This window comes from Camarhynchus parvulus, chromosome 1A (assembly GCF_901933205.1).
Source record: "Camarhynchus parvulus chromosome 1A, STF_HiC, whole genome shotgun sequence".
Taxonomy (NCBI): Eukaryota; Metazoa; Chordata; class Aves; order Passeriformes; family Thraupidae; genus Camarhynchus; species Camarhynchus parvulus.
The window spans coordinates 5,242,235-5,264,965 of record NC_044586.1 but is presented as its reverse complement, the minus strand read 5'-3'; the positions used below and the strand labels follow the sequence as shown (position 1 = coordinate 5,264,965).

At 45.0% G+C, this 22,731-nt stretch overlaps 1 protein-coding gene across 1 annotated transcript in view; it reads right to left on the bottom strand.

Annotated features, from left to right (window-relative positions):
- Positions 1 to 22,731, bottom strand: part of CACNA2D4 (calcium voltage-gated channel auxiliary subunit alpha2delta 4) — a 120,203-nt gene that overhangs the window by 70,597 nt on the left and 26,875 nt on the right. The window contains exons 11-23 of the mRNA XM_030959925.1: positions 22,603 to 22,716; positions 21,453 to 21,531; positions 19,884 to 20,017; positions 17,688 to 17,765; positions 16,360 to 16,440; positions 14,150 to 14,224; positions 12,873 to 12,959; positions 9,528 to 9,599; positions 5,237 to 5,298; positions 4,481 to 4,548; positions 4,319 to 4,364; positions 2,762 to 2,859; positions 517 to 610 (exon numbers count right to left, since the gene is read on the bottom strand). Coding sequence (XP_030815785.1) covers positions 517 to 610; positions 2,762 to 2,859; positions 4,319 to 4,364; positions 4,481 to 4,548; positions 5,237 to 5,298; positions 9,528 to 9,599; positions 12,873 to 12,959; positions 14,150 to 14,224; positions 16,360 to 16,440; positions 17,688 to 17,765; positions 19,884 to 20,017; positions 21,453 to 21,531; positions 22,603 to 22,716 — 1,088 coding nt within the window. The remainder of the gene's footprint in view (positions 1 to 516; positions 611 to 2,761; positions 2,860 to 4,318; positions 4,365 to 4,480; positions 4,549 to 5,236; positions 5,299 to 9,527; positions 9,600 to 12,872; positions 12,960 to 14,149; positions 14,225 to 16,359; positions 16,441 to 17,687; positions 17,766 to 19,883; positions 20,018 to 21,452; positions 21,532 to 22,602; positions 22,717 to 22,731) is intronic.

Genomic DNA, 22,731 nt, shown 5'->3' with positions numbered 1-22,731 from the left:
GCTGATAATTGTGTGTCCTAGCAGGATTGTCACTGGCTCAGCTTCTCTTTGTGTAGGGATGCAAGGAACTGGGACAGGAGCCCAGTGACCATGTGTATCAGTAAGCAGCACGTTGTCTGCTGAAAGAAGATCTGTGTGACATGATACAAGACACCACAAGCAACAGGTGCCTCACTGGAAATAACAAAATACAAAGTTGTTTAATGAAACGAGTCTATCCACTATCTTCCTGAGGTTCAATCTGGAGGTACCACCAATAGAGACAATACCAATCTCTCTTTTCTCCACTAGAAAAACCCTCACCACACTAAAGACTCTCCCAAGGAGGCCCAGCTTACTGGCGTTGACTCCTGAGAGACACTTTCCAAGCTATTTCTAAAGCCATTGAGCTATTTCTATCAGCTTTTTAAGCTATTTCTACAGTTTCTTGTGTGCTGTGCAGAAGTTTGTGACTATTTCAGGCACTGCATAAACCCACAGCAGTGTTCTATCCATATTCATGTCTCCTACACTTACAAGGACATGTTGAGGGCCAGTGTTGTCCAGTAGGCCTCCATGGGGGCAGTGACCACTGCATCAAACAGCACTTCCTGGACCAACTCCTCATCACCTAAGGAGAAAAAAGAACAAAAAAAATCAGGAGAGAAAGACATGTTTTTCCCTAGATGTTTTAGGGAGTCCCTTGGTAAGGAGCATCTGCCTGTCCAGGACAGTGGATCAATGTGGCACAAAAAAGAGGCCTCTCATTACAGGGCAGAGAAGAGGTCCTAACACCCTGGGTGGTGGAAAACACAGGAGCAGATGTTACAGCCAAGATCACAGAATTACAGAACAATGAGGTTGGAAAAGACCTCTGATATCATCAAGTCCAACCTATGACCCAACACCACCAGCTTAACCAAACCACGGCACTGAGTGCCATGTCCAGTCTTTCCGTAAACACCTCCAGGGATGGTGACTCCACCACCTCCCTGGGCAGCTGTTGCAAAAACTGATCACCCTTTCCATGCATAATTTCTTTCTAATGTCTATAATCATCAGACCAGTTCCCCTGCCAACTCTGAGGAAGTGTGGTGCCCAAACAAGTGTGGGCAAGTGAGAGGCTTGCAAATGAAGTTATTGATTAGACTGTCACTGGACTCCTTCATTGAGCAGGCTGTCCGCAGCCTTTGCCTCAAATCCCTGCCTTGACCTTTCCTCTGGGCATCCTGTAGAGAGGATACCAGCCAACACCTTCCAGTCATGTAGCTTCCCTCAAAACCACTAGAGACTTTCGAATGGTCTCTACTCTGTCCCTTTGCTCACTTGCTTCTCTGTTCGCCCTCCTTCCTTCCTGTGAGTCACAAAACATTTTCCTGTCCTGGTTTTCACCAGATGCTCAAGACAGTCCAGGCTACCAGTCTAATCCACTTTGCACTGGAGCTAAGAAGTGATTAGGAAAGTTCAAGGTATTGTCATGTGCTAAATGACATGCCCCAGAACCCCATTTATTTGACCTGCTTTGTTTCTGTATTGCCCTACTTGCATTAATCTGTGAGAACATGGTGACCATCATGTCCCAGAAATGCCCCTTTCAGTGCTGCTCTAGGTGGAGCCACTCCACCATTTCAGTTTCTGGCACTGAAACTTTCTGTGTTGATGTTCCAGGTATCCCTTAATGTTTTAGCTCAAGTTCTCCCAAATTTCTTTGCCACAGATTTCAGGATCCTTCTCTCCATAGTTGTTATTCAAGCTTCAAAATCAGACCCCACCATGAGACCTTTCCCTCTTGAGGCCCCCCCATGTCTAGGATTCATGTGTTCAAATCATATTTGTTTTTTCTCCACAACACTTCTAAGCCTGCATATTTCTCCAAGTCAGCTCTCCTGAAACTTTTCTCCTTCCTGGCCTCTTCAAAGCATACATCTCCTCTTTCCAGCCTACTCCAAGGACAGCCAGGAGGGCTCTGCTCACATTGTGCAAGAGAGGAAGGATTACTGGATCACAGTTGATTTTGCTTTTAAGAGATTCCCATCCTTGTGCCAAAGGTTTGTGCCTCTGAGGTGCAGCCTTACATACAAAAGCTTGTACTTGGCAGAGCTAAGGGGGCTGAAGGACATCCTAAAACCAAACTGCTGTAAGGAATTCCCGTGCACAGCAGGCCATCTCTGCCCCACAGAGATCCCACTCTTCAGTGGTGCTGTATCAGCTGCAGGAGAATGGGACCTGGTGCAAGGGATGAGCAGCAGGGGGAGCAGGAAAGATAATAATCCTGTAACCATTTTTTTCTCTTGGATCAGTTACCTGTTGTGCTTGGAAAACAAAATTAATAATCCTTGTTCTGGAAAAAACCCATCTCTCCAGAGGGCACCGTGAGCCCTTGGAGCATGATGCCTGGTGTTTCTGAGAAACTGAGTTGTCTCAGCACTTTTCCTGGCTCTTCCTGCCATTGTCCCCTCTAGGCCACTCAGTCTGTCTTAAACTTGGTGTGCACTGCTCCATTCAAGCCTTCCACTTTCCAGTATTTCTTGTGCTGAGACCTCCAATAAGGCTGAGTTATGTGTCAGCTTTGAAATGGAAAAAAATCCTCTGATGGAGACAAGGGGGTGGATCCTCAGCTCATTCCCACTTGTGAATTAATCTGGGCTTGAGTTCAGTCCTGCCTGTGTAAGCAAGTGCCACAGGGGCTCAGTCTGAGACCAATCAGTTTGTCACAGTCCCCTCTCCCTTGTGATGGGTACAGGAAGCCCCCAGCAGGGCACTTTCAGTGCCTGGGACTCACATTCCAGGTCAGGCTCCTCTCCAGTGAGGAAACGGATCACAGCCTCCAGCTGGCTGAGCTTCCGGTGGTCGGGATCAATGTCGGTGATGCAGTAAATCCTGGTGAGAAGGGGAGAACAAATCCAAAAGGGCAAAGAGAAACCATAGTCAAACAAAGGCTCCTGGATGATAATAACTGTGAAAAGAAAGTCAGCAAGAAACCTTGGTCTGCAAAGTCTTTACTTTTACATTGCTGCATGTTGTGCCCACACTAAATCTAACAGTGTGGCTGTAAGTCAAACGCTGCCACTAAACCAAACACCAATTAACCTGACTGCTGTGCTCAGCAGGGTTGCTGTGCTCTCCAGCATCAGCTCACAACACAACTGAGCTGTTCCAAATCCTGCCAGCAGTTTCCTGTGTTATGTTGTGTAAGATGTGTACATGTACCTGTGTAGACAATAACAGTGTGATGGAGAGACCTGAAAAGCAGAGGGTCATGTGCAACATGAGACCAGACTAGGAGCAGAAAAACTAAGAGACAGAGGAACAAAGTGTGCAACGAGGAATGATCTTCCAGTGAGATACGGTGACAACAAAAGCTGTCCCATGGGGACAGAACTGCAGGAGCCTCAGGACACAGTTTTGGGAGGAGTGAAAGAATGTATTAGAAATGCTCTGTGCTATAAAAGAAACCAGTCTTCTAATCCTGCTTCCAATTTTGACTGCTCCATTGTCAGGACAAGGGAGAGGAAGGGGTTGTAAGAGAGTATTAACACTCATAAAGGGGCTGAAAGGAGTGATTTATGAGAAAAGTCTAAGAGAAATGAATATGTAAAGTGTGGTAAGCTGACACCTGAAGTCAGGAGTAGAAGAAGGAGAAGTCGCTGTTTGTGTCTCAAATGTGCTGCTTGTGAAACTTGACAGCGTAATGAGAGGTGAGAAGGGGTGCAGGGCTGCTTGAATATAGTTATTTTGGCTTTGATACAGCCTGGGTTCATGTGACTGAGTGGGACTGAATGTTGGGTTCATGAAAACCCCAAACCTCACAGCAATAAATGGAAAGTGCCGTGCTTCACCCTGTTTCATATCCAAACCAAGCAAAACTGTAAGTTCTGCTTGCTATTGAAATGTGGGTCATAAATCACCTCCGTGTTCACTAGAAGTTAGGTCTAGGCACAGTTCAGAAGGATGCCAACCAAAAATAAACTAGGATTTAAAAAAGCATTTCAATCTCTCACCAAGCTTGCAACAAAATTGCCTAAAAGGTCTCACATAGTGTAGGTTTTGTAAGACAATTCTGAGCAATGTGAGGAGGAACAAAAGTGTGAGCACAGCAGACTGAGGATAAATCTCAGCTGTTTCTTAGGAGAGGAATGTGCCAGGTCTTGGTGGGATCTCCCAAAGGAAGAGGGGAAAGTCAATTGCCTGGAGACAATCAGGTCTTTGCAGGTACAGCACCCGAACACCACTTTTTCCCTAGGCCACAGAGGGTGGTGAACTCAAACCAGATTGCTGGGAACTTTGCCCAAACATCATGACAAAGTCCTGTATCACTGACAGGATTTCTTCCACTTACCATTCATTTGCTAAAGACAGGTCTGGCTGGAGCAGGTCATGCAAACCTGAAACCAGAGAGTACGTGGAGTATTCAGTGAGGAAGCAGACAGACACATAGAGGCTCTGAAGGAGAACTGGTGACATTTAGAGTAGCTCCCCTGTCCCTTTCAGATTAACCTACCTTCTTCCACTGAAGTGTTCCCCAGCAGGATGTACTCCCCGTGGCCCCTGGACAGCACAACACCCAGGCTGCAGGCAAGAGGGAAAACAGAGGGCTTGTCAGCAAGGAGAGGTGTCATTGCCTGCAGTTACAACCCTTAATGACATTAACTCCCTCCACAGCTATTAAAGAAAAGAACATCATCGGAAGAGGATTAAGTGAGATCCGATTTCAGCACAGGGGGCTAAGGAACCTGTCTGCAGAGTTATGAGGCATTGCTGGTGACAATTTTTTTGGCCAACACTGTAGGTTCAGGTCAATGATAACATTTCTCAAATCTCTGCCAGTTTCAAACCATTTCAGCGGGGGAAAAACCAACACCCACCTCCCTCTCCTCCCCCTCACAATTTCCTTCATTTGTTATCTGTTGTTTTATAATTTTCAGTGTATAACAATGTTGAGGTTTTTTTAAAGCCATACACCAGTACCATATACCATATTCAGTGGAAATGAAAATTTAAGCTGTCTCATTTCTCTGAAATAAAACAACATGCTTTACCTAAGGTATAGCTGTCAGACTCTGAATTTCAGGTAAATCATAATATTCCTTTTGAATTGACCCCAAATAATATTTTAATGGCAACAGGAACAAAGAAGTCATTTATTCCTACTGCTCTACTCATGACTTGCAGCAATATTTATGAAGAGAAGGGACTGATCTGCTGTCCCTGATCAGACTTCTGGTACACTCTATTGGTGCCACAAGTCCTTGCTCACCTGAAGGGTGTGCCACTGATGTCCGTGAAGAAATAATCGTTGGTGAGGAAGAGAACTCGTTTCTGAAATAAGAGAATGAATGAATAAGAGAGACCCTCTGACAGAGCAAGGGCATAGTGGGATGGGGGCCTGGGATAATGCTCCCAGGGCTGAGCAAAACCAACACCTCACACCCTGCTAGGGCTGGAGGCTGGCATGAATGTGCAGTATTCAGCATATCCAGCACCTTGAGACTTTTAGGATCCAGGCAGCCACTCTATCTTTCCAACAAGGGCTGCAGATAAACCTTTCTTTGTTCTAGGGCTCCTGCACCGGCTGCAGGAAGGGCTGGGAGGAAGCTGCCCTCCCTTTCGCCCCCTCCAAGCACATGTGCTGGGGCCCTGCTGCTCTTCTGCTAGACACAGCAACCCTGACAGCTTTGCACATCATCATCATCATCATCATCATCTCCAGCAGGAGGGGGGCTCAGGGGCAGATAGGGAGGAGTGGAGTTGAAGTAGAGGCAGAATGGCAAACCTATCCTCTGCGTGGGTGGGCAGCCAGGGCCAAGTCTCCCCACTCCTGTGGGAAATGCTGATATTCCTGACATTTGCTTTCACACCAAAGTGGGACAAAACATTAGCATATTCCAATTTCGTTTAAAAAAATCAGTTTAAAAAAAATTTACATTTTCAATTTGGAAAAAAAGTGCTGTTTCAAATCCAAGCCATTTTGATTCGCACGCAAATATTTTTTTCAGACTGACATTTCAACTGAAGACATTTCAGATTATTGAAAGCTGCCTCAGAACTTCATCTGTTTGCCAGACTGGCCTTTTCCTGTAGGAAAGTGTTGATTTCAGTGGAACGCTTTTCCAAAGGAGAAAAGTTTCTGGAAAGTTTCTATCCAAGCCTTATACCAGTATATGAACCCTAATATGTTTAAAATCCTAGACCCAGTCTGAGAACGAGGTGAGAGGATGTGTGTGGGAGACAGGGGAGGGAACACAGAAAACTCAGTGTTCCCCAGGGAAAGTCATGCCTGCTCTAACCTGCTCGAGCTGAGCAGCCCTGGAAGTGGAGTGAGGAGTGAGGCACCGAGGGCTCCAGCTCCACAGTGTGCACCAAGCTTGTGCTCACTGTGCTGACAGGGATGGGGGATATCATTAGGTGTGATGGGCATTCAGGATATTGGTAGGTGAGGAGGTGGCAGGTGGCTTAACCCCTTTCCTCCCTCTCTCTCCATGCATTGCAACTGTACTGCTGAACAGGGTCTTCTGCTGGGCCAAGACCACACAGAATCACTGAGGCTGGAAAAGACCTCTGAGATCACCAAGCCCATCCTTTGAACTATCACCACCTTGTCAAACAGACCATAGCACTAAGTGCCACATCCAGGCCCTTCTTGAACACCTCCAGGGATGGTGACTCCACCGCCTCCCTGGGCGGTCCATTCCAATTTTTAAATAACCCTTTCCATGAAGTTATTTCTCTTAATGTGCAAGATCTTCAAAAAGGGCTGTGATACCCTCAAAGAATATCACTTGGTGGTGTTTTGGTAGCTGTGGGTGGTATGAAAAGTGTTAACCCTCCCTTTTTTGCCTGTCTGATCTGATGATGGAGGCAGGGAGGCATGGAAAAGACCTGGTCACTACCCTGAGACCCTTTCCTTTAGCAGGCCTTGTTCTGCTCCTCCTTTTTTCCCCTGACCTGCCCCTGTTCTGGTGAGTGCTCAGGCAGCCCCAAGACAGCTGGAGGTACCAGCCCTTATCCATGGCATGGAAAAGCAGTAGAGCCACCCCTGAGCCAAGTAGGGGTGAGGATGATCAGGAAGAACTTTGCTGCATAGCAGGGCTCAAGGGAGGAGAACATGGGCATGCTGGCACAGGGACAGGATGGCTGACTGCCATCCCCTGCCGTCTGGGAACACACAGATTTCCAGACTGGATGCTGTGCTAGGCATCCAGGCCTGGCTGTTGCCATTACCAGAGGTTTGCCACAACTTCCACCCGTGTCCTCTCTCTTCTGCTTTCACAGTCACAGCCCTTCTGTACTCAAGCTGCAAGAGAAGGCATTTCTGCCCCTAGAACTCCCTAACAACTGCCTCCTGTATTTGCTCCTTGTTTTTTTCCTCTCTATCTCACTCTGTTCTTGATACCCTCCTGAAATCTATGTGGGGTATTGACATTTACATGGCTGACAGAATCATTTCTATCCCCTTCACCCAGGTCTTCTCTCCACAGTCTGGGTGCCTCATTCTATTTGTTTCAAGGCTCTGTCAGCACTTTCTTTGTTTCAGTGCTGCTCTGCCTCATCAGCTAGCGGAGTACAAGTGGGAATTACTAAGCTTCACTGCTGGTTTCCACTCCATGTGTATTCTGATAATAGTAAAATTGTCACAGCCTCAGTCCTCTGTTGTGCTTCAAAAGGTTTCGGATCTGCAGTATGGAACAAATAATATCTCTTTACCAAGGCTACTTTTTGTTATCTTCTTTTTCCCCTGGTTAGGGGAGAGAAAGGATGTCTCTAAAATATTGAACTAAAAGATATCACTGGATGACTCAGAAGAAGTGTTATTGAGGGTGCACAAAGGGGTTAAACTAGAAAAAGAACCAATCTAGACCTACAAAGAATAGATCTTACTCTAAAACCTTGATTATTTTTCTGATGGAATAACTAAGATAATGGATGAAAGAAATAAAGGTCATTCAATATATTTGAGTTTATATAAAGTATTTGAAACAGCTTCTCATGAACTTTTATTCCAAAAAATCAGTTAAAGTGGGCTTAAATAAGATATAGAGGGAGAACCAACTGCAGAACTGTAAACAGAAAGAAACAGTAAACAACAGGCCATGGAGGGAAGCAAATCTAATGGGAGGAACAGACTCTGCCTTAGCAGCCCTTCTGTACAGGGATCTATCTGTAAGACAAAACAGAACATTTCTCTGCATACTGAAAAAAGTGTCTCAACAGCCCTTAAAATTAGAAAGGCTGGATGGAAAGGAGAAGTGGGTTTCATGTGGAAAAATGGCAACTGGAAAAAATAGCTAAGAAACACAGAATTGAGGGCGGCAGTTCCAGTGCAGTTGTGGGAGGGAGAAAAAAATTGAAGGGACAGCAGAAAGGAGATTGGGGGCTCCCTATTCAGAAATATCCTACTGCAGAGAATAGCTGCTCTGTGCAGAGCAACAGGGAAACAGTCTCATAATTCAGTGAAGCTGTGGTACTTGAGCACCAGAAATGACAGCAGAGTCAACAGGAACAATCATAATAGCTGAAAAGTGTCAAATATTTTGAATGCAGATGTTAGCAATGCTCAGGAGAAGAAAAGCAAAGCCATCAACAGGTCCATGGGAATTACAAACATCAGGGATAGAGAGAAAAAAAAAAGTAGTGACAAGATCTAGCAGGACAACCATTCAGAGGAAACAGAGGGGTGTCTTCATTAGGAAATGGCCCCATTTCAGCAGTGGCTGTGAGCATTTGGTTTGCTGGAATTAATGCTGACTGTGGCTTAGCATGGGAACAGTTCAGCAAGCCACTGAAAAAAAAAATGCTCTCTATAAAGGACGGAAAATTTTCCTGAAATATAGAAGACTTCTGGGCAGTGTAACTTGCAGGACTCTGGAATACTTCCTAACAGGAAATGATGAAAGCCAAAATCTTCGAGAGAGTTAAATAAATGCAAATGAAAAAGTACCAGTGAACATAAATGTACGAGATAATTTTGCACTGATTCCAAAGGAAGATCTATAACCCTGCCCTAGAGCTGGTAGGGAGCATTCAAAAGTCTTCATTTCTCTAGGACTTTTCATAAAACATCTGCAAATATTTGCATAGAAATTTAATCCTGGACCTGGATAAAGGGAATCACATTCTGATGAAGTGAGGGACAAAGTTTTCATGAGTGGTTTTGGGTAGGGAAAGAGGGTAGCAAAACAGTCTCCAAATCTCCTTCTGCCTAAGTCAGTTCAGCATGGTCTTCCCCTATTCTAACTCTTGAAGATGTCTGATTCATTTCACAGCCCTATAAACAATGACCAACATGCTTTTTGGCTTTGCCTGGACAAAGCAGGGAGCTGACAGATGTTCCCAGTACCTTTCTGAGAGCAGAATGTTGGTAGGTGTAACAAGCACTTCTAATGATGTTCCCTTGTATGTCTTTAGCACATGGGTTATATATGTGGTGAAACAATGAAATCCTCACACTCAGGAATGCTGAATGTTGAAAACCACATCCCTTGTGGTTTTTCAGCATCCACTTCCCATCCACTCCCCTGGGTGACCTGAACAGAAGGATAATTTCTTACCCCTTTGTCCACAGGGACCTTCACATCCATGGAGAGGTAGCCTGTTTCCCCATTGATCATAGCACTTCTCAGCTGCAGAGGTGAACAAATTTGCTGTTAGTGTCTCCAAGCAGGACCCAGCAGGAATTAACAAAGCCACTTGTAATTAACACACAGGGGCTGGCAGAAAGAATCACAATTGGCTCCCCTCCCCAGCTCTGTCTTGCTTCTTTTAAACAGAAATCCTGTTTGCAGTGATCAGAATCCTTGGACAGTCAAGCTGGTAAGTGATACAGAATAGTAATAGTTTATCCTGAAAGCTTCTTGATATGTCTTTGAGCAAAAATAAAAGATCTGGAATCTATGAAATTGCCAGTCCCAGTTACAGACTTCACTGTTTGGCAGCCAGAAATTCATTAGCACAGTGCTTTGAGAGCCTGGAAGAGGAGAAAACTGAGAAACTCACTAACTCCCTCACTCCCTCAGACTGAATCCAAAGATCTTTGACATTTTTAAAACTGATTTATAAATTATAGGCTGTATTCAGCACCACTTCTGAGGGGCAGCAAGGCAGCTGTTTAGCACAGTAAAGCAAGACTATATGAGAGCAGGGTAGGCAGTGAGAAGACCACTTTACTCAACCCAGGTTCCAAAGGTAAAATGTAATTTTCACAGTGACTCCCAGCCCCTTGCAAGAAAGATCCAGGAAATTTTTCCACAAGTACAGTGGCTTTGACTTCAGGTCCAGCCTGCCACAGCATATCAAGTCTATTGCTTCAGGCTGGATAGAAAAAAATAGGTGGGAAGTAGCTTACTCATTCACAAATTGTTTCCTTACTTCCAGAAACAGGCCTCCATTCAGGTGCTAGCCAGTCTCAACTGCACTGGCTTTACAAGACCACAGTTTTGTTTATTATGGCTGTTTGATGTGGGTTATTTACAGACCTAGAATATGAAGCTCATGTTTCCCAAGGCCCACATCTTGGAAATGAAAACACTGACTGGTACTATTACTCCTTTTTGGCTAAGAGTGTTTGACCTTCTTCCAGAGCCTCAGCATAATCTCTGTTCTGGTCTGACAGCCTGCAGGACTTGCTATGGGTTCTGGGTTTAGAATTATAGAATATCCTGAATTAGAAACAAAGATCAGCAAGTGCAACTCCTGGCCCTGCACAGCATCATTCCCAAGAATCACACCCTGTGCCTGAGAGCATTGTCCAAACACTCCTTGAGCTCTGGCAGGCTGTGCTGTGCCCACTGCCCTGGCGAGCTTTCAGTGCTCAGCCACCCTCTGGGGGAAAAACCTTTTCCTGATAATACCCAACCTAAACGTGCCCTGGCACAGCTTCAGGCCATTCCCTCGGGTCCTGTCACTGTCACCACGGAGAGGAGATCAGTGCCTGCCCCTCCTCTCCCTCTCTCAGGAAAGCTGTAACTGCAGTGAGGTCTCCCCTCAGCCTCCTCCTGGCTGAACAGACCAAGAGACCTCAGCCACTCCCCTCCAGACCCTGACCCTTCTCCTTTTTCCTCTCACACTATGAATACCCCTGTGCTGCTTTACAGACAAGCCCAAACCCTTGCTGCAGGTTGCACCATTGTGCATCAGTTGGCGTTTTTCAGACAATGCCAACTTGCCTCTCCTGGATTTCTTTTTGCTGTATTACACATCATTAGCACTTGGGCATATTTTTCCAGCCTGAATGTGCTGCTTATCAGCATTGCTGAGATTATACTGCAACTGATGTGGAGTCTGTCATTGATCTAATACCATAGCTACAAATATGAGTGTTGAAATGTTGGCAGCTTTCTGCTGCAGTGGGTGTATCTTGAGAGCCTCTAGACTTGCTGAAGTCACACTGCAGATATTGCTCACGTCACTGAATGTCTCTGCACCCTCTGTGACTGCAATCTTTCTTTCTTTTGGAAGATGCAGTACAGGGAGACAAAGTGGCTTTTGTTTCTCATGCTGGTTTCATGATTTTTTGTCCCCTGGCTAGTTTTACTCTGATTGCCTATGGACAGAAACCTTACACTTGGTATTGTATTTGCATTCAGGTATCAGTGTCACTTGGTCAGACTGACTTGGTCAGGAGCCCACTAGCCAAATAAATATGAGAGCAAAGCAGATTTCTTTCATTTCCTGGATTATTATTTTTTTTAATAGCAAACTAGGCAAAGAGGTATAGCTCAAAAAGTGGCTCCAGTGAGAGAGAAAACTGCAATGGGAGTGAAGTCCTATAAGAGATCAGTGAACTTACAACACAGCTGCTGGCAACTTGTATCTTGGTGGTTCCACTGCCTGTAAGACCTCTTATTTTTGTCTTGCTTACCACATTACATGGTTCTGCTGTGTTCCCTTTCTCAATTTGCCACTCTTCCACCTCCCAAACTCCTTTGATGCTGCCTTTATACTTGGCCTACACTAGCGGCAGTAGCTACTTTGATCCTCTTGCTGCTCTGTTTGTCCTGCCTGTTTAAGTGGATATCTGTAAGCATCAGATCTGTTTATCTCAGCAGTCTCCCCTGTAATCCAGAAGCATGTGTCTCACAGCTAATTCTATCTTACTCCACATTCAGTTCTTATCTTAGTCATTTAAGTATCTATTTCCGCTTAGTCCTGAGTAAAATAATTCCTCTGTGGTTCCAGCCACAGAGGAACCTCTCTATATTCTCATTTTATCTGGGGTCCTAGATGTGCAAAGCAGCAGTGTGCAGCTGTTACAGGTGTACACTGTTTCTTCTTTATCACTTGTTAATAATTTTGCTCAAAAGACAATAGAAAAGGGTTTGGCTTTCTTTTTTTAATCTTTTCCCTCTGGTCAGTTACTGCTTTCAGCAACTCCACACCTGTGCACCAAGGTGGTTTCTGGACTTTGTTTTTCCCAAGTCCTTTATCCTCTGTGTTTATTACCATTAGTGACTGCAAGCTTTAGTCTCTTGATGAATGTACTCCTTGTTCCTGATCTTGTTAATGGAATGGCTTCAGCTGTATCTCACATACTGCACGTGTGGGTGACATCACAGGGCACTGCCACACTCCTAACCTGCTCTGGCTTTGTATTAAGGCACCATTAGGCCTTGTACACATAGGCTGGCTCCCTGGAGCATCCTCCAAAGTGCTTCCTTCCTCCTCCCAGCACTTCTCCTTCTTTGTTCCATGAGAAGGAAAACTCATACTGGGAAGGAAGACAAGCACTTGGCAGGGGAGCTTCATGCTTTCTCCTCTTGTAAACCATCCTTCTCTGTTAGTCAGAGCCAATGAGGCACAGAAAAACAGCAGGAGTGGCCCCCACACCTTACATACAGGCACACAAAGTAGTAGAAAGAACGTGCTACAAGAGGCTAAATCCACTTTCTGACACTCACTATTTCATCCTGGTCTTCCCACTCCACTTCTGAAAGATCTACGCTGTTGTAGTTCGGCTTAGGCTTCAGTTTCTTTCCTTCTTTATACTGGAATTAAAAAAAAAAAAAAGAAAAAGAAAGAAAAAATATTCAAGTAACTAGCTAGATCACTTCCTAAACCAACCCTTTAAGAATTGGTGTGTAATTTGAAAAATAGGGGTGTCTCGTTTCTTCTCTGACTAGGGAGGCAGAATTTGTGCAGAGGGCAACACAGCTAAACTTACAGGCAAAGGCTGTGGCCTCCTTCCCCTAAACAGATCAGTGCAACACCCTGCCTGCAGGAAATCAGTTTTTTCCCTGCAGCTAAGAGTATAATCCCATTAACATTATAATTCCAGCAGGAGATCTTTTCTGATGGGAGTCAGGCTTTGACGCCACTCACAGGAGACTTTTCACCTAGAACTAATTGACGCAAGAGGGCTATTCCACTAATCTCCGGGTGAGGGAGAAGGCGTGAATCAGACTGGGAGAGGCCAATTGACGGTGGAAAAATAAAGCACCGCCCTTGCCTGGCTTTGCCTTGCCCCGCCCTGGAAACACGGCGTGTCCCTTCTCTTCACACACTCTACGTTTACAAGAACGTAAAATTTGGTGGATGATCGGTTGATGATTAATGATCATGATTTATATTTTTGTTTGGTTTTTTTAGGGGGGGTTAGTTCTAGGGTTAGTTTGTTTTGGGGCGGTTATGAAATGATGATGACAGTTAGTTATTGTTTTTGATACTAGGAAATAGAGAGGAAGGTTAATTGAAAGTGTATTGATGATAAATGGTTTGGACAATGTAAGGACATATGGTTTAATGTGCCTGTGGTGACCCTGGCCAAAGCTGCGTTTCTGAAGACAGGGCCACCATGGGGCTTCACAGGAGCTTTCTCTTGTGGTGACCACACTAGTGCTTATAGCTGTGAGCAGGTGGGTTTGTGCTCACCAGCAGGTAGATTTGGGCTGACCAGCAGGTGGGTCTGGGCTGACCAGCAGGCAGATTTGTGCTGACCAGCAGGTAGATTTGTGCTGAACAGCAGGTAGATTTTGGCTGACCAGAATCTGTCTGAAATGTAAAATCATCCCGTGCTGGACATCTCAGCACTGAGGCCAGTTGGCCCTCCTGTTCCTGGGTGCCTGTATGTCAGAGCTGGTGGCCTTCACAGCCCAAAAACCCCAAAGGAATCAGAAGCAGCACTGAAAGTCCCTGTGTTCAAGCCAGCAAAGGTTCTCAGATGCACAGCTCCACGTACCAAGGGACGGAGGTCAGGGTGTGAAAGGATGTAGCCGTTGTTGGTGTTCAGGAAGGCGTAGCCATGGACACCCAGCTGCAGAAAGAGGCATTACAATAAACAGTGCTGATCACACCCAGGCACCATCAATATTGAGAAATATTTTCCTTTTAAAGGTATTGACCAGCAGAAAATGGAATCCATCCCAAAGCAGGTATTTGTCTGCTCTGTCTGTGCTAGGATGCACAAAAGGATGTGCAGGTAGTTGGTTTGTGTGCACATTCAGAAAAATATTCCCTCCTACACCCTGATTGTCAGCATGGACAATCAGCACCCAGAGGCAGACTGAGCTCTCCACAGCAGAGAGGCACTGGAAATGGGCAATGATTGGGAATGCTGTAGTTTTAAAATGCTTTTTAAGGAATAGCATAATCTAATAAGAGCAGACACTGGCTGACCTGATCTGTGAGAAATTTCCAAGAGAGGAGTTACTCAGCTCAAGCCCATATATAATGCAAATTCCAGCTACACCCTGAGTTGCTAAAAACCTGCAGATAGCCTGTGCTGGCCAAAACATGAGGTGTCTCAAGGAGAAACTTTATTCATTGTTGTTTTATCTTAAAAAAAATGTTCCAACTCTATTCCTACAGAGACAATCCTGGAGGGATAAGGTAGGGAATTGAGGAGGTAACTAATTTACAGTCTGTCTGTGCATTCAGGGAATCAATTCTGTATTTCACACATCCCAGACCAAAACCTTGCACTATCTCTATGTGAAGCAGTTTTTTGAAAAACACACTTGGCTTAACTCAGTGTGGCAAGAATGAAAACAAGACACTGGATCAGCAAATTTATTTTTTGGCCCATTAAAGCTGAAACTTCCCAGCCCACTAAAAGCACAATCATTAATATATAAGCTCCAGAGGTCTGGAATGCTGGAACTGGTCCTTTTGGAGCCCATGTACCAGGGAGGACCCTAGGTTTCCAAACGGGTTTGGAGTTAGAGGAGTTTCTGAGAAGATATGTCCTGCTGCTGATATAATGAAATCCAAATTTTTCCCCCTCCTTTCCTGGCACTGCTTGGAGGAAAGAACAGTGACCCTCCTTAGCCCAGAAGAAAAAAAATTATTGTATATCTGTCCTTTGAGTGATATGGGGAAAGGGACATAAAAAGGCATTATTCTTATACAGAAATCATATAAAAAATGGACCTAAAGCAGGCAGCTTTGCATGCCTGAGTGCAGGCACCCTGACACTCACAGTTGCAGGGTTGTCTGCAGGATCACTTCCTACAGCTGCCTGTTAATGGTCTGCCCTGCATCCATGTCTGGAAGCACCACAGAAATTCACAGCTTCTGACAGCACTTTCAGTCCTGTGAGGCTTCAGCAATCAGATTTTGGACAACTGCCTCACTGGTAGTAGTTGTCTGATAGTTATTGAAGAGAAAACAAAAACTTGAAATGTTGGCTCAGATTGCCAGATTTCAGGGTGGTCCTTGGATGTGCTCGTTGTCTCCTGCTGTGCAGCCTGACTGAACAAAGGGTCACTGCCTGGAATTTGCAGCAGAAACCAAACCAAACAGTGCATCTCTGGGGGAATTTCCTATGGATGAACAGTTTTTTTTATGATACACTGAGCATAGGGCTAATGGAAAGTTTTTTGACTAACAATTCTGGAGAGCAAATACTCTATCCAGGTACAGCACAAAATGAGTGAGAGCCAACTTTCTGTACACTGTCCTGCCAAGAAACCATCATGCTGATCTGGAGAAAGGAACCTCTAGGCATGACAGGAGAGTTGGCTCTCCATAATCCATTCAGCCCTCAGCTTTTCTGCTAAGAATATTGACAGTGAAACGAGTACATTTTTTGCCAGCTGGCATGGCAGCTCTTGTCCACTGGGAACTGAATATAAAACTTCAATTCTTCTAATATAGGCTGTCATCTCTGAGGGATTTAGGTTGGTGACCATCAGGATGCAAAGGTTCCATGACCTTTTGCCAACCTACTGGATCACCCAGTCCTCGTGTTGCTGAAGCAGCCTACAAGCTTGTAGTAAATGATTTCATATGTGCTACATGGAAACCACACACCACTACATCCAACAACTCTTCCCTCAGGCTCACAGTTTTTCCTACAGAGCAAGAGAAGTGATTTTTCAGTCATGCCCATGGAAGTGTGAGTAGTGACTCTGCTGTGCAAAGGAACCAACTGCATTATCTCAGTCTTACCTTGTAGCGTGGAGCAAGTTTTAGCAACTCCCTCAGTGGTACATCAGAGCCCACCACACCGAGAAGAATGCCATGGGATCGCTTTAACACAAAGGAGAATGCATTTTCAGAAGCAAAACCTGGGTAGTTTTATACCTGAAAACACATTATTGTCTTCCTAGTAGTTTCTATCCCATCCATCCCCTCTAGGCCTGTGTGAAAGTGGTTATTCAAAACCAATTAATATACTTCAAAAACTTCATAGAAGTGTTTATGGAGAAGAGCATTTCTACACAACACTAGTCAGTATTTACTACTGTGATTCAGAAGTAACATAAAATCACTGAAAACGAGTTTTAAGGGCAAACCCCTGCATTCAGTATGTGTAAATACCAATAAGGTCAAGAAAATAACGCAAACCGACATGAATAGGTTGATAAATTGGGCCAAATAAATCAAATGCCAAATAAAAAACTGTTAACCCAGAAAAAAGGAAATCCCCTCTCCATGACATGGGGATCTGGTTTTTAAATAAGCATCTGGAGAGCACTATGGAAAAAATACACACAGGCTCCCACTGCAGGGCTGTGCTAACGCAGGCTACAGTCAGCCCCAGGTGGAGAAGGCACACAGGCACTTGTAGGACCTGGAGGAAGAATTTATCCCTTGTACAGCACTGATAAGGTACCATTCTCCATTTTAAAAGGATGCTGAGAAATTAGAAATGCTACAGAAAAGAGTGTCTAAAGGGTTTCTAACCCCAGAGGAAATGCCCTTATCAAATCATCGAAATAATTCAACCTTTTTAATCTTATCAAGATAGACAGGTTTGATTTTATGGCAGTGTAGAAGATGCTTCCCATGAGAACTTACTAAAGGGTACAGGCTTTTTAATCTGAGGAAGCCATTATGACAGGAAGGTGAGGTCAGACAAATAAAAGCAGAATTTAGACACCAGTTTTTCACAAAGAGTTAGAAACCATGATGGAGAGAGCTTGGGCCTGGATGCCTTTCTTCAACGATGCTTTTGCCAAAACCAGGATATTTGGCTCATCTATGTGAGATGTAAAGGTCTGCAATAAAATACAGACTAGACAAGGTAATGATCTCTTCCAGCCTGAAATTTCAGGATCTGTAAACTAGTCTTGGTTTGAAAATGGAAGGGATAAAAGAAGAAGCGTCATATTTAAGGGCTATTTTAAAGAAATCACAGACTATCACTCTGACAGATAAATGACCACCCATCCACCCTGCCAGAGCTCTGCTGCCTTCCCTAATGGCTGAATGTTTTTTCAGAGGCCCTTTGGCTTTAGAGTCCCACAAAGTTCTGCTGCCTCTGCCTCACTCACCGTCTCGTTCTTCTTGCTGAACACTGGCATGGCCACTGTCGTCATGAGCAGCAGGCTCTGAGCCTGGGATGCAAAGAGCTGCCAAGAACAACAGGAGAACTTGTGTCAGCAAGTGCAGCACTCCAGGGAGCACCAGTGCAAGGAGCTGCAACTCCCAAGGACCCCAGATGTGCAATTAGCCACCTCCCTGCCTCCCACACTGCTCGGGAAACAGGTGGCAACAATTTTAAATACTCAATGTCCAAGAAGGCTGTGGGATGGATGCTTGCTCTTGTGGGGTGATGAGGATGGGATGAAAGCCAATGAAAGAGTTGTTTTAATGAAGAGATAGGAACCTGAAGAAGTAGTGGCACAATTTATATCCACCACTCTTTGTAAGTGTAGACATGAGCACTTATACAATGAATGCAAAAAACACCAACACAAACAGCACACAACAGAGAAAAACAACACAAATATGAGCAAAATCACAAACAAGATATCATCTATACTGCAAACATACGAATACCACAAATGAAAAACACCACAGACAAATATTTAAATGGCACAAATACACACAAAGCCTACTTATATACGCTTGTTACTCAACCATCTAAGCTTAGGAAAAAGAGACAAAGTAATGATCCAAACAGATACACCATAGTGAGCTATCTCTATGAGGGATACAGGACTTGCATATGCAATGGGATAAGAGATGTTCCTAATTCAACAGAGGACAGATGCTCTAAAAGCATGTGAGAGGAGGTAAAACAGGCAAGGCATATGCAAAGGAGTCTCCCAAACATGCCTAGCTATCAAAAGATTTTAATCCTTTGCTGCCAGTAATATCACTCCTTCCATCTCTGGTTTGATGTGAGTAGCAAGGCAAGAAATGACCTCCAGTCCCTACTACAGAGCATGCTGGGAGCCATAAAGGAGCAAGTCAGCAATCTAGTCACTTGATGGAGATTTGGACTTGGTATCTTGAGTTACTTCTCTGGATGATTTTGTGTGCAACCTTCCCATTTACAGCAACACTCACACTAACACACAGCAAGTAAATTTCTCTTGCACTTATTGGACATGTGGAAAAAGAGATCAGGTGAATTAAGCCACTGCACAACACAGACAGCCCTACCTACTCTGAACCAACAGCACAGCTCTCCAGTACATCCAGCATTTCCTCTCCTCTTCTTGCCAGTGCAAGAGGACCCTCAGTGCTGCAGCCCCCACCCCCTGCAGATGTACAGGCCAGCTGTGGCTGTGAAGGCTGGCACTGACACACTGACTGGCACAAGGGAAACAGCACATGCACAAAACACAGGGTGCAGTTACCTCCTCAGACTGTGGCAGCTGGTGAAAGACATGGATGAATGAACACACAGATGAATACATGAATGGAGGAATGAATCAAAGACAGGAGAGGTTGGGACAGAGGAAGAGAATGGCAGGACAAGAGGCGAGAAAGAAGATGCAGGAAAAAAACATGCAGCAAACAAATGTCTGTGGGTGCCTTGTGAAGCATGACTCTATCCACCAGTGTCAGAGGTGGTAAGTGTGCTGATAAAATAAACTTCCTGGGCAATTAGTAGCATTTCTGGAGTCTCTGATCAATACACTCAAGTGCCATGTCCCAGCCCTTGTCTGGCACAGGTCATGCAGCAGAAGAGGTCACCCTCACAGAGCCATATGTCTCCCCACAGGGCAGGCCTGAGAGAAAGGAGGGGGCATTGGGAGTGCTGACTGTCTGGTCTTTTGCAGTATGTCCTTTGCCCACAGGGCTAGGCTCAGGACCACTGTGGTGAGTTAGGTCTTGCTAGTTTAAGAAAACAGTGAGCCTGCTGCCTCAGCTGAAATCTCTGAGTAGCAAACAATTTGCAGTTAGCTACTGGGCTGGAGGAAATCAGTCTGTGTGACCCTACCCTGAGCCAAGAATAATCCATTGTGTGAATAATCCTTTAGAAAGCACCCAGCTTGCACAGAAGCACATCTTGGGTGATGCTGTGCCTGTGTGATTAGTCCTGGGCCCCTGAGTCACTGCAGATTCATGTCTGAGTCTGCATGCACACCTCAGCTCCAGGAGCAAGCAGAAAAGAAATACTGTCTGTCTCAGTAGAGCCAGAGACCAGTAATTTCTATCAACCAACCAACTCCTGGCTTTTTTAACCTAAGTTTCAGGGCTTGATTTGGGGTTTGGCTCGTGCTGGAGATCCTTACCGCGCTGTCCATGTAGGCTTCAGTCCAGATGATGTCGTGGTCGTGGTTGATGACCATGGGCCGGCTGAGCACGTGCAGGTACTCCATGACATTCTCCTGGACATCTGCCAGCGTGGAGATCTGAGTGTAGTAGCCTTCATGGAGAAACAGAGCTGTGAGTCACTCTGCTGACACATCTACCCTGTTTCTAAATGAGTGCAAAGCTAGAAAACTGAATTTGAAGACTGGGTAATCTGCTCTTTGTAAAATGGGCCTTGACATGCCTCGTATCCAAAAGCATCTGTGGAAACCTAGAGTTTCAAAGCAGTGGTTCTGTTCTTCCAAAAATGCTGAAGCAATGTGCAAGATGAGAGTCCTGATACAATCAGATTTGTGCAAAGCAAATGCAAAATGTTGCTTTGGGTCTTGGGAAAAACCTTCCACTGATCAGACTGCCTTTAGTCTGGAAGGCCAAACATAGGCAAGCATAGGATGCCCCTGCACAGCTCAAATCTGATAAGTGAGAATGCAAGTGCAAAGAGCACATTTTTGTTACCTGGTTTTTCAGAAGAATGCATTCTGACATTTTACAGTGTCTGGAACCAACAGGACCATGAAGTCTCTGTCACTGATCTCCTGGCTGAATATAGAAAATATCTAAAACCCAGGGGTTTGCTTCATTTAACAAAACATAAAAATATTATATGTAATTCACAGTGCTAATTAGATGAATGCTTGAGCCTTGAGCATCCCCAGCTCACAGACATTCTGCAGGCCAGCAACTCTCCTGTCAACTGTTTTCAGCAGCAAATTTTCCCATGCATTTCATGCTCTGCTGGAACCACTGCTCAGGCTGGAAAAGTTTGTACCTGACACCCAGCTTCAGTTTTGCCTTCCTTTCCCTGTTTATACAGGACACTGATGTAACCAGCATTGCTGCCTCCAGAGGCCAGGTCATGCCCAAACATGGATGGCTTTTTTTCCCTTTCTTCTTTTACTCTTGCAGACTCTGACAGTGCTAACTTGACTTTTTAACGGTCCCAAATGCACAGAGGTGACTCACCTACTGTGGACAGATTTTCTCATTCATTTAATTTCATGCCAGTTAGAGAGAATAGTGGGTTTGGAGTGGGATTAACAAGCTATTTTGGTAACTCAGTGAAAGTCACTTACACACAAAGAATTTGGCCAGGATACAGGGGTTAACCTGCAGACCTTGTGAAAATTGCTGTAAAACCTTTAAAGCAGCAATGTTTGTTTTATGTCTCAGCCAAAAGATGTCAGGCTCTCTAAGAGAGCTTTAGACAGATTGTCAAAAGCCAGCAACTGAGACACAATAAGCACAAGGGACTTAGGTGGACTACAGCCAGGATGAATCTTGGTCATAGTGTCCCTTGGCAGGGTGACAGGAAAATGCGGTGGCTCAGCACGGAGCACTTGTGTTAGTTGGATACAGGCACACTTCATGTGGGCCAGCAGGGTCTGCTTTTTCCTTAGGTTGTCTTCCAAGCAAGGGCTTGTGGGCCCCAGCAAGGGGTAGGTAAGCCTTGGAGGGGTGCAGGGAGGTTGGGCACTGTTCCCACACAGCACCTTTGTTGTTGCAGGCGATCCATTTCACGTTCGGGGCAAAAGTGACCTCCCGTCCTATGAGGTACGTGAACACCCGGACCTAGGAGCATGCAAAGACAGGAGAATGAGGCTGTAATGTGCTACCAAATCCAAAAGGTTGAAGTTTGGCATCCCCTTGTCCACTGGTGTGAATGTGGTGAGAGCAATAGCTTTCCCTTCACACAGAGACAGGAGTCTCGCACCATTTGTTTCCTGTTTTGTGGCCTGGAACTTAATTTCCAATTACAATAAGCCCAGAAAGCCAAGTAGTGCCCAGGATCATCTGAATAACAAAGCAAAAGTGCAAATTCTGTTTTATTTTATGATAGTAGCTCTGCCAAGCACTCAGCAACCACATGCAGAGAGGTTTATAGCTCCCAGGAATCCTTTACCCTGGGGAACAGCTGGCCACACGAATCATTTAGAGAGAGCTTTACCATTTTTCTTGCATTTGACCACCAACAAAAGAGCCAATCCTGAAATAAACTGTTTTAACAGCCCCCTGCTCTGGTCTCTCAGTAGGCTGCTTCTCTCCCTTTGTGCATTGCTGCTAGCTGGGATGAGGTAAACAAATAAATCAGGAGGGTTTAGGATGAGCAGTGGTCTATTACATTTTCACTGCCAGCTCTGCTACTGCAAGCCTGTAATCACAGACATCAGAGTAAACAGGGCTGGAAGGCACCTAGAGAGGCTGTTTGGATCGTTCCCCTGCCCATAAGAACTCGGAATAGCCAAACCTTTCCTGAACAGGGCTGTTATAAACAGTCCTACATGGAATTAAAACTCTTAGCATAAGTTGGTTTTTAATTTTGAAATACTCAACTCAGTCTTTCTAATCTTACCAGGACAACATTTAGATTGCCCACACACTTACAAAACAAAGTGTATGAAAAAGAAAAGCTTCCCTGACCTAGAGACCTGCATTTATAATCCTCTCACCTCAGAAATCACCACAGTAGGCTCCTGCCTGGCTGCTTGGTTTGCATTTACAGTCAGGTGCCCATGGGTACTCAGGTACTGGAATATGTGAATGCTCAGCTTTGCCTGATACTCTGACTCATGCTCTCCTCCTCCCAGCACAGCAGAATAGCCCCTTTCCCCTCCCTTTCCATTTATCACTTCCCAGCCAAACCTTCCGATCGGGCCAGTTGTATTTTTCAAAGACAGCTTCATAATCCTCCACAGCTCCATCGGTGATCAGCATGATGGCTTGGTTACACAAACCTCCTTGGCCAGCATCTCTGAACTACAAACAGAGAGG